The sequence below is a fragment of the Notolabrus celidotus genome, chromosome 11 (genome assembly GCF_009762535.1).
Source record: "Notolabrus celidotus isolate fNotCel1 chromosome 11, fNotCel1.pri, whole genome shotgun sequence".
Lineage (NCBI taxonomy): Eukaryota > Metazoa > Chordata > Actinopteri > Labriformes > Labridae > Notolabrus > Notolabrus celidotus.
The window spans coordinates 1,750,494-1,765,183 of record NC_048282.1 but is presented as its reverse complement, the minus strand read 5'-3'; the positions used below and the strand labels follow the sequence as shown (position 1 = coordinate 1,765,183).

The window sequence follows — 14,690 nt, the reverse complement described above, 5'->3', positions numbered from 1 at the left end:
ACAAAATCAAAGTCAAAATGAAAACAATATAAACTAACAAAGTGGTAAGAAAAAATAGAAACAATAACAAAATGACAGTGCAATTGGAGTCAGACGGAGTAGGCGGTTTTAAACAGATGAGTTTACAGTCTATGGTTTTGAGTTGTGATTTGAAATGGGGGAAAGAATCAATGTTTCTGAGTTGAGGTGGTCATGAGTTCCAGAGACGGTGAGCAGAGCGGCTGAATGCTCGGCTCCCCATGGTGGTGAGACGGGCGGAGGGGACAGACAGGTGTATGCAGGAAGAGGATCTGAGGGAGTGGGAACATGGAGGAGGTCGGACAGATAGTGGTGGGCGAGGTTGTGGATGGTCTTTAATGTTAACAGGAGGACTTTGAATGCAATGCAAGGATATCCTTGCATCTGCTCGCTGACGTAATGTCACATCACGTGAACAACATAAACATGTAAACATCACGTGAACAACATAAACATGTAAACAAGTATATAGAATCTATATCCTTGCATCTGCCCGCTGAGTTGAATTTCTTGTTTCTTGATAAACACAATCACCTCCTCCAGCAGTGTGCTGCTTTCTTCTGAACAGCCCCAATATACAGCAATGTCTTTTTTTCAAAGTCTTTCAATAATGTGATGATTCTAAGCTAAAATCAGTAGTATCACCTTATTGCTGAGTTCAAGTAGGAAGTACAGTTTGATAAGGCTGTCAAGTGGGTCCATGATGCAGTGAAATGGGCAAAGGGCAGCTTGTTAACAATCCACCAATTAGAAGTTATCTTGTAAATGTATGACTTGAGAATCTCTGAAATTTCGAGTTTTCTTTCTCGAAAATTCTAATTGTTTTATTTCTCTGGTGGCCCTAATCCTCTACGCAGTCTCTCACTTCTTCATTAAATGTTTGGTTTGTTGCACTTTAAGTCGTTATATTTTTTCCAGTGAATGTACAATAATATGCTAATCGTTTGGAAACGGCGCCCTGTGCATGAAATCAAACGCACCCATGTTTTCATCTCTGTCCTCTCTCAGGGAACCAATAACAGCCCTCTCTCAGGGAACCAATCACAGCCCTCTCAGGGAACCAATCACAGGCGGCGCTGATGTAAACACGGAAGCAGCTAATGTAACCGAGCTCGATCCAGCCGTCTGAAAAAGGAAATTAGAATAAGGTGGAACTGTCTTCAGGCGACACAGGTGATGTTTATGAACATTTAAGGCTGTCGACTGACTTCATAACCAGATACAGAGTCTTTGTTTAGTTCTTTTGATAGTTCTCCTTCGCTCGGGTCGTCGGTATAATACAGAAAATACAGAGAATGGAGGAAAGACACAGGAAGATTCTTCAACGCAACAGGATCAACCTGGTGAGGGACCTGGACCCGTCAGACCTCTATGACTGCCTGTATGAAAGAGGAATTTTCACTCAGGACATGCTCGATGAGATCAAGGTAAGAGGAGGGTTTTAGATGGATATCTTTTGTTTGTGGGTTACAAGTGGTTCACAGCTGCTCCTGTGTTTCAGAGCTCTGGGACCAGACTAGACCAGGCTAGACAGTTAGTCCGAGATTTGGAGACCCGTGGGAGTCGGGCCTTTCCGTTATTTCTCGAGTGTCTTCGGGAGACAGGTCAGCACAGTTTAGCAGAGCTCCTGCAGAATGGAGCTCCAGCTGTTCATATACAACCTGCAACACCCACCCGCCCTGTGGTCCAGCCTCTCAGGCCCCTCCAGCCTCTCCAGCCCCTCCAGCCTCTCAGGCCTCTCCAGCCCCTCCAGCCTCTCCCAGTCAGTAAGTGCTGCTACACCACTATTTACCTTTAAACTCAGGGAGCAACATGATCTGTAACACTCCTGTTTAGTAATATGGACCAGTGTACTTAAAATCTACTAAAATCTAAATAAATTCACAAAATAAAAGCTTTATTATAAAGTCACACCTTCTATTGTCTATTTCTATTTGTTCTCAGAGACACTTTGTTACTTGTATTGAAAAGTGCTATACTAATAAAAGTATTATTATTTTTATTAATGTTATTATTATTACTCTACTGAAGCGTTTTGCATTCACATGAGAAAAAAATCAAGAATCAATGAGTTAATTACTAAATCCACTCTGTTTTTCTCAGAACAGGCCTTACGTCTAAAGAGTCCTCAGGTGCCTGCGCAAAGTTTACAAGCTAATCACAAAACCCTCTATGTTACTTAGAGACACTAGTATCTCCCAATGTCTTAAACCTAGAACAAAATAAAACTGGATTAAACTGGAAAGCAGAGGCATGTTTACTTCCTTGTGTGGCCTTGACGTGCTGTTGGGATTTTACTATAGAGGTATGTTGTTAATTCAGAAAAACAGAGCAGTTTTTTTTTTTTACAAACATTTTTCTCATGATGATTAACTCATTAATACAGAAAACAGAGCAGAATCTTTTTTTCTCATGTGAACGCAATACACTTCAGTGTTACTCAGTGTAATCTTTTGTTTCTGTAAACTCTTTGTTTCTTGAACAGCACCTCCAGTAGACATTGGCATACAAATAAAACATGACGTCACTGCCTCTCCAGAGCAAAGGCCTAACACAACTCCCACTCCATGTAAGTAATGCAATCTATCTTAACATTCGTATCAGTCTATTATTTATTTAAAGTGTGTTTCTGCATTGGGTATCAATTGCTATACTCAATAATGGGTTAAAAATGAGCTGTTTATTTACAGAAGATAGTCTTTTATAGATGTAGGAAAACTCATCCAATGCTGACACGCTGCCATGTCTTTGTTTTGTCTTGTTTTGTTTCCTTGTTTTTGTTTCTTGTGTGTGTGAAAACTACTAAATAAAAAGGATAAAAAAAAACATTGGTATCAGTCTGTTCATTTTCCTTATGCTAAACACATAATTTTGCTTTATATCACAGCACCTGAAGGAGAGTACATACGGCCGAGGCTGCCCAGCAGAACCAGACGAGATAGTATCAAGGTGAGCACTGTTTAATTATCTAAGTACTTCACAACCAATGGAAGCTTGCTGTGGAATCAAATAAATATAACAACAACAACAACAATAATAATAATAATAATAATAATAATTATTAATATTATTATTATTAGTAGTAGTAGTAGTAGTAGTATTAGTAGTATTAGTATTATTATTGTTGTTGTTATAATTATTTGATAATTATAATAATAATAATAATTATAATAATAATTATAATAATAATACTAATTATACTAATAATAATAATAAAAATTGACTTTATTTGTATATTACCTTTAAAAACAAATGTTTACACAGTGCTTTGACAAACACAGCATGGCAGGATTCAGAAGACAAAATAAACCTTTGAAAGACAGAGAGCAGTGCAGAGATTCTAACAATGCAAAAAGATTTAAAAGAATAAACGTAAATTAAACAGAATTAAGTGGTCAGACAGTACACCAATAAATCACAGTTAAATAGGTTTTTCAAAAATCCATTCATAAATAAATAAATAAAAAGAGAAAAGTAAATAAAAGCATTAATGGACAATAGAAAGGTTTTAAGAATAAGATGACCACATCACATGGGAGAAAATGGAAAATGGAACAGGATGAATTAGGAAAATTAAAATAATAAAATAATAATAAAAAATAAACGATAAAACAATTATTAATAAAATTAAATGATCAAATAAAATTAAAACAATGAATTAGTTGGATAAAAAATAAGAATGAATACAAATAAAAAGCGGTTAAAAGGATGATGATGATAAAAGCAAGTCTTTAAATGGGTTTTAAGAAGAGATTTAAAAGACGTCACTAAACCACTAGAGATATTATCTCTTTTATATCAGAATCAGAATCAGAATCAGCTTTATTCGCCAAGTATGCTTGAACACACAAGGAATTTGACTTCAGTAAACTGTGCTCTCTTTGTACAAGGCAGAATATGAATAAGAATAAGAACTACAATAAAAAATAAAATAAAAATATAATAACAATAACCTTAGCTATAAATACAAAGAAACAACAAATAGGCTTGACTAATATGTACAGGCTAAAATAATATGATAAAGTGCAGTGGATATGTGCATAAGCTTCCCTTTTTGACAATTTCTGATTGTTTGCTTTATTATATGTCTATATTTGAAAAGTTCAATAAAAACATGTTGAAAAATTTAAAAAAAAGATGTCCCTGACTCTGCAAGCCATATCTCCTCAGTGAGGTCATTCCAAAGTCTAGGGGCGGTGTTGATAGAGAGCGTGATTCCCCTCCGATTTTAGCCTCGACTTTGGAATGACCAATTGATGCTTTATTCCATCCCAGAAAACATATTCCCAGCATGCCACTGTCTTTCTTTTATTCATACCAGAGCTATAAAATGGATGCAAGCCCATGTGGACATTGCCTCATCATAAACAACGTGGAGTTTGACCCTCAGAGTGAGCTGAGCAACCGCAAAGGATCCAACATAGACTGTGACAAGCTGGAGAGAAGATTCAAGGCCCTCAACTTTATTGTGAAAGTTAAGAACAACCTTAAACAAAAAGTATGGACCATTTATTCATGTCCTCTTCCTGAAACAAGATCTAAAACTGTGTTAGTAAACTGTTTTTATTTATTCCAGCAAATCAAACATGAGCTGTCAGCTTTATCGAAGGAGGACCATTCACAGTATGACTGCTGTGTGGTTATTATGCTGTCCCATGGGACCGAGGTAGGTTAACCTCATCCATATCCTGATTGTAATACTGCTCCTGATTACTTTTACGATCAAACATTGATTCATTTTTATATTCACAGGTGAGTCACAACCGCTTCCCGGGTGCTGTGTACGGTGTTGACGGGCTGCATGTCCCAGTTCAGCACATCACAAACTACCTGAACGGCCGGCACTGTCCCTCCTTACAGGGCAAACCCAAACTTTTCTTCATCCAAGCCTGTGGTGGAGGTAACCTACATTTCAAAATGATCTCCATGAATCAACACAACTAACTAATAATAGTATAAAATCCATTATTCCACTTACCCTGTGTGAGGTCACAAATGCGTCTAAAGTGGTCTTAAAGGGACACATTTCTCTCCTTCCTGAAGATGAAAGAGACACGGGGTTTGAGATGTCTCCTGATGAGGTTACACCATCCTTCGGTGGAGCCGATGATCAGACTGACGCCATTCCAATGTCATCCAGCAGCGACTCTCTGAGCATGTCAGATGAACCGGATGCCAGAGCAACGCTGCCAACCCCTAGTGACATCCTGGTGTCCTACTCTACTTTTCCCGGTGTGTGTGCGCGCCCGTGTGCGTGTGCGTGTGCGTGTGTGTGTGTGTGTGTGTGTGTGTGTGTGTGTGTGTGAGCTGCATGCATACAGTCGTGGCCAAAAGTTTTGAGAATGACACAAATATTATATTTTCCCAAAGTCTGCTGCTTCAGGGTTTTTAGGTGTTTTTGTCAGATGTTTCTATGGTATAATGAAATACAATTAGAAGCATTTCATAAGTATCAAAAGCTTTTATTGAGAATTACACAGAATTCATGCAATAAGCCAATATTTGCAGTGTTGACCCTTCTTTTTCAAGACCTCTGCAATTCTCCCTGGCATGCTGTCAATCAACTTCTGGACCAAATCCTGACTGATGGCAGTCCATTCTTGCATAATCAATGCTTGGAGTTTGTCAGAATTTGTGGGTTTTTGATTGTCCACCCGCCTCTTGAGGATTGACCACAAGTTCTCAATGGGATTAAGATCTGGGGAGTTTCCTGGCCAAGGGCCCAAAATCTTAATGTTTTGTTCCCCGAGCCATTTTGTTATGACTTTTGCTTTATGGCAAGGTGCTCCATCATGCTGGAAAAGGCATTCTTCATCACCAAACTGCCCTTGGATGGTTGGGAGAAGTTCTGGTACCATTCTTTATTCATGGCTGTGTTTTTAGGCAAGATTGTGAGAGAGCCCACTCCCTTGACCGAAAAGCAACCCCACACATGAATGGTCTCAGGATGCTTCACTGTTGGCAAGAGACAGGACTGATGGTAGCGCTCACCTCGTCTTCTCCCAGCAAGCCTTCCTCCAGATGCCCCAAACAATGGGAAAGGGGATTCATCAGAGAAAATGACTTTACCCCAGTCCTCAGCAGTCCAGTCCCTGTACCTTCTGCAGAATATCAGTCTGTCCCTGATGTTTTTAGTGGAGAGAAGTGGCTTCTTTGTTGCCCTCCTTGACACCAGGCCTTCCTCCAAAAGTCTTCGCCTCACTGTGCGTGCAGATGCACTCACACCTGCCTGCTGCCATTCCTGAGCAAGCTCTGCACTGGTGGTGGCCCGATCCCGCAGCTGTAACACCTTCAGGAGACGGTCCTGGCGCTTGCTGGACTTTCTTGGGCGCCCTGGAGCCTGTTTGGCAACAATTGAACCTCTCTCCTTGAAGTTCTTGATAATTGGATAGACGGTTGACTGAGGTGCAATCTTACTCGCTGCTATAAACTTCCCTGTTAGGCCCTTTTTGTGCAATGCAATGATGGCTGCACGTGTTTCCTTGCAGGTAACCATGGCTAACAGATGAGGAACAATGGTGTCATGCACCATCTTCCTTTTAAAGTGTCCAGTCACTCAATCATGACAGATTGATCGCCAGCCTTGTCCTCATCAACACCCACATCTGTGTTAATGTGTGTGACACCTGTGTGTCATTGAAATGATGTTAGCTGGTCCTTTTGTGGCAGGGCTGAAATGCAGTGGAAATGTGTTTTTGGTGATAAAGTTCATTTTCAAGGCAAAGAGGGACTTTGCAATTAATTGCAGTTGAGCTGATCACTCCTCATAACATTCTGGAGTATATGCAAATTGCCATTATAAAAACTGAAACAGCAGACTTTGTGAAAATTAATAGTTGTGTCATTCTCAAAACTTTTGGCCATGACTGTACATCTGTGTCTATTTTTCCTTGAGCCACATAGAAACCTTACATAGAAGTATTCTGAATGCTGCTTTGCCCCGTGTTTGTAACAGGTTATGTGTCTTGGAGAGACACCCAGTCAGGTTCCTGGTATGTGGAGATGCTGGACCATATTCTGGAGGAAAACGCTGCCACTGATGACTTGGTCACGATGTTAATGATGGTTAGTTGTATCTTTTATATCAACAAAATAGGCTCAGCAAATAATGAGCCTTTTGAGCTTTTTGATTTAAAATAAAAAGTCTAAGTGCTGGCTGCTCTTATTTTCAGGTAAACCACGAAGTTTCCCAGAACTCTGCCAAAGGACTCTACAAGCAAATGCCTGGTTCCTTTAACTTCCTCCGCAAACTTCTCTACTTTCAAGCCCAATCGTAGCGGCACATAGCCATCACTTTAAGGATCACTTTCAGGATCACTTTCAGGGACTTGAACTGTAATGACTGTAATGTCTCTGCTTTACATCTCAGGGGAGTTTCAAATTGTATAAATGTGCTTGTAAGTGGACTATCACTGTCTTACTCTGCATTTGAACTGTTTTTAATGTCTTATATCAATCAAGTGTTATTGACTTTTTAGGATGTTTCTATGTTGTAAAAATATGGCTCAGGGTACATTTTATTCTTGGTGCCTTTTTTTTTAACATAGCAGCTGACAGTTTTCAAAATATAGACAATCAACATTGCTGAATCTTATGTTAAGCCTGGTTAATGTGTGGGTCTTGTAGAGCTATAATGTGAATATGGAGTTTTAAGCAATTACAAACTGGAAAGCAGCCTCATGAGAGCTGAATGGGTCCTGTTTTCTGATTAAATTTCCTATTGAATAACTTTATGTAAATACAGCTTTGATGGAAAATGAGTATTTGTTAATTCTTTTTTTTTTTTCTTTTTTTGGGCTTTTGGCCTTTATTTGTTAGGACAGCTGAAGAGAGTCAGGAAATGTGGGGAGTAGAGAGTGGGGGAAGACATGCAGGAAATGGTCAACCAGCCGGGACTCGAACCAGTGACCCCTGCGACGAGGACTGTAGCCTCTGTATGTGGGGCGCGTAGACCGCTAGGCCACCAGCACCCCCAGAAAATGAGTATTTGAACATTTTCACAACTGGTGCATACTTTATATGGATAACAATATCTGGCCACACCTGTTAATTATTTAATCCAGGTGTTTTAATCAGACCCCTTCTCTCCAGTGAAGGACAATCTTAATTTGTCAACAGTTTTGTGAAAGTGACTGTGCCTCAGTGCACAGAGCACAGACTGTAAAGACATGGTTTGATCAGTTCACTGTGGATGAACTGGACTGGCCCGTACAGAGCCCTAAACTCAACCTCTGGGATGACCTGGACGAGAGATTGGGAGCCATGTCTTCTCGTCCAACATCGGTGCCTGACCTCATCAACGCTCTGCAGAATGAACGGGCACACACTCCCACAGAAACACTCCAAGACGAGGGGAAGCTGATAGAGCTTCAAAAGAGGTACCAACTCAATATGTGTTTATACAAATGTAGCACTTCTTCACACTGACGTTAGCTTGTGATGATGCTAAGTGACAGAAAAGTCAGGTAGCTGAAGAGAAAGGAGTGACATGCTCACTAAAGAGGTGAGGCAAACAAGGCAAAATCCTTCTTCTGACCTACAAAGCTCTTACTGATCAGACACTTTCATATCTTAAAGAGCTCATAGTGCCCTATTACCCCTCTAGAACACTACGCTCCCAACATGCAGGCCTGCTGGTCCTACCTAAAGTCTCTAAAAGTAGTATGGGAGGTAGAACCTTCAGTTATCAGGCCACTCTCCTTTGGGATCACCCAGTCAGGGTCCAAGAGGCAAACACGCTCTCTGCTTTTAACTGAGTCTTATCCTGTCTTGGTGTTGGGTCTCTGTTCATAATTTGACATAGAGTGGTCTAGACCTGCTCTGTTTGTAAAAGAGTCTTGAGATAATGTTTGTTGTGATTTGGCGCTATACAAATAAAGATTGATTGAAACGAGGAAATTTGTCAGCTTTTAATTCAGACACAATACTGTTTCTCTGACAGGACCTGACTGACAATATCTTCTCTGGAGGAATGGTAACATTCACTTATTTTTGTCATTAGTGTTAGTTGTGTTCTTCAGTGGCTTTCAAGTATATGTTTTTTAATACAGTGTCATTACAGTCCCTGTTGGCGTCTGAATACTTTGTCCATGTTGTGTTTATCTGATCATCATATGGCCTCAACCACAAACATATGAAATTCAATGAATTAAAAAATATTTCAAGGCCCAAAGGTTATAACAGGAGTGAAAACAAATCTTTTGTTTTTGGGCTACTTCATTGTTACCGTATGTTCTGTCGAAGGCCTCCAGGTGATGTAACTTAGCAGTGAGTGTTACTCTTGACTCTCTTCTGTTCTTGTGGTTTGTCCCAGCTTACTCTAGTCTGAGTGTATCAGTATGTATTAGTGAGTACTATAGAACAATATGAGGAACAAAAAGTGTGTGATGTAATTTGTGTCTGCTGGCTATTGGCCACAGTGACATTTTGAATGGTTTCAAAGAATTAAGTACAATGGGTTCTGCTTTTTACCATATGCTTGAAAAGTGTGGTACAATAATGATCATTTAGATAATAATAATAATACTTTTACACTTATGGAAAACACACAGTTCAAAAGTACTTTGCAAACCAAAGAGGATGTTGAAGTGAAATCCTGAAGTACAGACATACAGGCATACATACATCTACATATACTCAAACAACACAAACCAGTTCACATTCACACACAAAGCATGATGCACAGAATTAATAAACATGCTGACCTACAGGAACAAGTGTTTGTCAGCCATTACATATTGGGGAAGACTGTTCCAGACTTTAAGGACTTCCTCTGCAAAAGCACAACCACCTTGATTTGAACTATGAATGAGGAACTGATAAAACGCTTGGATCAGATGATCTGAGAGGACGGCTGATTAGGGCCAATATTCTTTTTTTCTATTTCTTTTTTCTCTTGTCTGCATATATATTTCTGGTTTGTGTCATGTTTGTCACAAACTGTCAAATATTAATGCAATTTATTCTTGCAGCAAAAGAAAAGAAAGAAAACCTTTTTCTTCTGTGCTTGTGACTGTGTGCATGCAACCATCACCATCCCTCTTAGAACTCTGGCCTATCTTTTATTGGCAGCTAATATCATGTTCTGTAAAAGAGGGCGTGCACACCTAGGTGGGCCAAAAAAAAATAAAAAATAAATAAGAGAAAGTGAAAGAAAGATTACATAAGGATATACAAAGGGACAGGGAAAGAGAAGGAGAGAGAGACCTAACACACTTAGATGGAGAGGGACCATCTCACCATGATGCCAAAAACTCTGTGGGGTGATACTAATGATTAAGCAACCCTTAGTGTCCACAAGTGTCTCATTACTGAAGCTTGGGTCGCAGAGGGTTGCCGCCGTGCTGTGTTCTATTTGTGTAACGAGACCACCACTGGTGCAGATGAAACCACTTGGGTCAGATCAGCCGAGCGGTACGGCCCGGCACCCGGGCCGCGAGAGCAGTCAGACCGAAGGACCCAACCCGCCGCGGGAGACCCAGGCCAGGGGACAAGCCAAGGACCCAGACCGGAAGCAAACAGGCACCGCCGGAGCACCCAGGGCGACCCCCAGGTCACCCAGTAGGAGGAAAGGGGGGCGAAGGGGGAGAGATCCCGCAGCCCCCCCAAGGGACACCCCCACAACACCGCCCCCACAGCCCCCCAAGACGGAGCCAAAGGAGGGGCCAATATTCTTTTATGCATGCAGGTTCCTCTGCCCACCAGTTAAAACTTGAATTCGATTACTGGAAGCCAGTGAGGGAGGCCAGAATTATTGTAATATGGGACTGATAACCAGTACTGTTAAAAAGAAAATACAAGCAGCAGCAATTTTGGACCCTTTGTAGATGCGCTACTGTAGGATGGGTAATGTCTGTGAAAAGAGAGGTACAATATACAAAAAGAGGAAGAGTACAGTGCATAAGAATCATGGTGTGTTTGGCTGTTAGCTTTAGTTTGATTATAGCAATACTTCAACCAAAGAAGCTGTCCTGAATGAGTTCAGTCTGAAATTCAAACATTGATCATACAGAATACCAAGATTACATGGACCTCAGTTTCATCAGTATTGAGATGCAGGACGTTTTCTAACCACCAGTTAGAATCAGAGGTTGGACAGTTGTGAAGGATTTTGAAAATGTTAAGGTCATTTGTTTTAAATGAACAGTACAGCTGAGTATTGTCAGTGTTGCGATGGTATGAGGCGTCATAAGCAGACTGAAGCAGATCAACCCGGATCAGTTGGCAGTAATATCCATACAGACTGTGAGCATAGCAGCAACTTGTCTCTTAGTAGTTGCATGCATTTATCAACCTCTCTTCTCCTACAGTTATTATACTTCTATGAAAACTGGAATTACTTAAGAATCAAATATAATGATATACAGGCATGCTAGCGTTGCTGCAACCATTAAGTTATAGCATGGGAGTCTTAGCTTGAAACTCCTACCCCCTGTAGATGGTACAGATAAGTCACAGAGGCCAAGGCTCCCTGATGCAGCCCTTCTTTAATGACCCTTTGCTGCCTCCAGAGGTCCTCATAGAGTCAGCTGTGGTTTCACTGCATTCCCATGTCTCTCACCTCACATACACAAACATTGTTTTTAACTATGTTTATGCCTGCTATCTTACTCTACAAAGAAATAAGACATTTTTAAACAAATCATCAAATCATTGTTTTTCATACCTAATGCATGGTCCATGATAGATGCATGCATGCATACACAATCTTAATTGATCCTATGGAATGTTGAGGCATATACTGCAGATTACAACACACATAAACTCAGGAAATCTGTGGAACCCCTGTACATATTTATATTAAACCCTCTCCTTTGGAATCATCTAACAAGTCAGGGTCCGGGAGGCAGACACCCTCTCTACTTTTAAGAGAAGCATCTCAACATGTCATCCTCAGGAACAGGTGACTTAGTGAAAACTGATGGAATCATGGATAAGAAAGCAGACCACAACTTCTGGTGAGGCACAGAGTACCATCTGAGAGTCGTCTTATTGGGCCTGGATTTATTCTCTAAGAGGACCCTAAAGTCTCTAAAAGTAGTATGGGAGGTTCAGTTATCAGGCCCCTCTCCTTTGGAATCATCTAACAGTCAGAGTCCGGGAGGCAGACACCCTCTCTACTTTTAAGAGTAGACTTCAAACTTTCCTTTTTGATAAAGCTTATAGTTAGAGCTGGATCAGGCTTGGACCAGCTCTTAGTTATGCTGCTATAGGCTTAGACTGCCGGGGGAACTGGCACACTGGGATCCTATCTCCCCCCCCAGGAAAAGACTGGGTAACAACCCACAGTAGATTGGAGATGACTGGAGAGACAGTGGACAGCACAGAAGAGTGTTATGATTTGGATTGTTAGTTTAGTGTTTAGAAGTCTGTTTTCCTGCTGTGGTGTTGTTTTGTTTGTTTTTCCTGTGCTCCTTTCAGAGGCTGGGCGTGGTCACCAGGCGCTGGGCTCTCCACTCACTCACCTCTGATCCGTCTGCTCTTGATTAGCTGCCTCATATCAGCTCTGGGCCTGTATGCACGTCCGGCCATTCCACAAACAGGACCATTAGTCTTAATGTACCGTTATGGAACGGCCCATTTGGCCTTGGCGTTAGCCGCATGCACGACAGCAAATAATTGGCCAATTAACTAATTGCGCCATGAAAGCAAGGCTGGAGCAAAATGTCATATGACCCCGATCCAACAAATTCAAATTGCGCATGCCTACTACGCATAAACAATAATAAACATGGCGAGCAGTACCGTTGTGACTGAGAGAAGATCAAGAAAAAACAACTTTTCAGCAGAAGAAATGGACATTTTATTACAAGAATATAGAATGAACAAACAGCTGTTATCAGCAAGTCGATCATCAAAGAGAACAAACAAGGAGAAAGGGAAAGTTTGGCTTCAGATCTTGAACCTGGTAAATGCGTGTGGTGTTTCTGAGCGCGCTCAGTAGAAGACCTAAAAAATAAAATCAGCAACATGAAAGCTGCTTTGAGCAACAAGCACCGCCATCAACGTGGTCCAGGTGGAGGACCACCTGTCCCCCCATTGAAGGATGAGGACTTGAGTTCAGAGTTGTTTGGGAAGGATTCACTTCACAGTGTTTCTGTAAGGTTACCTAAGAATTATGTTGCATCTCCTAGATCTAAATTTGCTGTATATTTCAACATCGTCATACTTTTCCAAAGGATTGGTTCAATCCCTAAATATCCGTTGTCTTTGTATATTTGGTCTTAAACGATAACACATAAGAATGATGTCCTCCATCCTTTAAACAGCCTAACAGGTGTGGTAATCCTGCTGTTAGCACCTGTAATGGTGGGGTCTACCTCCATTAAATGTAATGCTTTGTTGGGGTGTTAACCTGGCTCATGCAGACCACTAATCCATTTTTCTTTCACCATTAGTACAAACGGTCTCTCTGTCTCCTGTGCCTCCCTCCACAGAGCCTCAGTGATTAGCTACTTGCTGCCCAGCCTCAGCCACATCAAGCTGAAGCCTTTACACCTCAACAATCAAGTCTCCGGGCCTGGTTCTACCCAATTCATTATTCTGTTTAAAAAAAATCCCTCTCTTACAACCTCTAACACTAGTCTGGGGTCTTGCATTTTGAGTCCTGTTGAAAAACTTTGGTACAAAGCATAACAGAAGAGGGCCCAGTTTGGGTCAGTGCCCCACAGCCAGGAAACCATTAAGCCCCAAGAAACCCAGAGAAGGTTGGGAAAAAGATTGTAAGTAAGATGGGCCAAGGGTTATTGGCCCACACAAGTGACTTGACAATGAGAAACATCTGTGGAGAAATTTGCATGGATCAATGCAGCCTTAAAATCCATCATACCAGAATGAAATGCTTACAGCTGAAGGGGCTGCAGCACACACACTGAGAACCTGGTGTGATACAGGAGAAGCCAGATCAGGAGTCACCCCATAGGGGTCCAGTCCCACTATGGGATTTTTTTAGAAATGTAGTGTTGGAAAGTGAACTCCTGACTTGTTTACAACGCACGGCCGAAGCTACTATGGGAAGAAAGCAATGAAGAGCCAGATGAAAGGAGGCCGGCAAGGTACCAGGAATTGGTGGAGGAGTGCCAGGAAAGGCCCAGAAAGACGCAGGATGAGCACAGTATTGGCTGCAGAGGCTTTGTGGGACTCTCTCTCAGCAAAGTCCTCCACCAAATTATATGTCAGGTCCAGTGGTGTAAAGGAACGAAGTAAAAGTACTTTGTTACAGTACTTAATACAGTACTCAAATCAAGCTGAGGCTCAGCAGATCACACACAGCCTGTGAACATTCGTCAGTCTCAACAGCATGATGGAAGCAGCCTCATCCACTGGTGATAGTGGAGATACCGCCACACCTCCGCCTGTTAGTTGTGCTTCAGGAGAAGACAGACACCCATGGCCATACCTAAAAAACCTTTTCACTTTAGTTGGGATGAAAGATTCATCCTACAGGATGAAGTTCCTCCTGTGTTTGCAGAAAAACACTGAAATAATGGTGTTCCAAAACTAACCGTCAAACCTAAAAACACATTGGGGTAAGTAATTATAACAATAATAATAATAATAATAATAATAATAATAATAATAATAATAATAATAATAATAATAATAATAATAATAATACATTTTATTTAAAAGCACCTTTCTCAGCACCCAAGGACACTTTAAAGAGAGATTAA

The 14,690-nt window shown here is 41.0% G+C and overlaps 1 protein-coding gene across 4 annotated transcripts; it reads left to right on the top strand.

The window, feature by feature from the left end:
* Positions 1-1,077: 1,077 nt before the first annotated feature.
* Positions 1,078-7,778, top strand: casp9 (caspase 9, apoptosis-related cysteine peptidase). 4 transcript variants are annotated; one of them, XM_034696768.1, is made up of 11 exons: positions 1,078-1,191; positions 1,257-1,445; positions 1,520-1,784; positions 2,504-2,587; positions 2,906-2,967; positions 4,340-4,516; positions 4,595-4,684; positions 4,771-4,918; positions 5,062-5,250; positions 6,974-7,083; positions 7,191-7,778. In XM_034696768.1, exons 2-11 carry the CDS (start codon positions 1,314-1,316, stop codon positions 7,293-7,295), a joined length of 1,362 nt encoding a protein of 453 aa, XP_034552659.1. In that variant the 5' UTR covers positions 1,078-1,191; positions 1,257-1,313; the 3' UTR covers positions 7,296-7,778. The 4 variants fall into 4 exon arrangements, with proteins under 4 accessions (XP_034552659.1, XP_034552660.1, XP_034552662.1 ...); XM_034696769.1 differs by having other exon boundaries at positions 1,082-1,191; positions 1,244-1,445; XM_034696771.1 differs by having other exon boundaries at positions 1,083-1,191; positions 1,302-1,445.
* The last annotated feature ends 6,912 nt before the right edge of the window (positions 7,779-14,690 follow it).

Coding starts and splice junctions, on each gene's coding strand:
- casp9 (XM_034696768.1), top strand. CDS start 1,314: ATGGAGGAAAGACACAGGAAGATTCTTCAACGCAACAGGATCAACCTG. Junction 1,446..1,519: donor ACATGCTCGATGAGATCAAG/GTAAGAGGAGGG, acceptor CCTGTGTTTCAG/AGCTCTGGGACCAGACTAGA. Junction 4,919..5,061: donor CATCCAAGCCTGTGGTGGAG/GTAACCTACATT, acceptor TCCTTCCTGAAG/ATGAAAGAGACACGGGGTTT.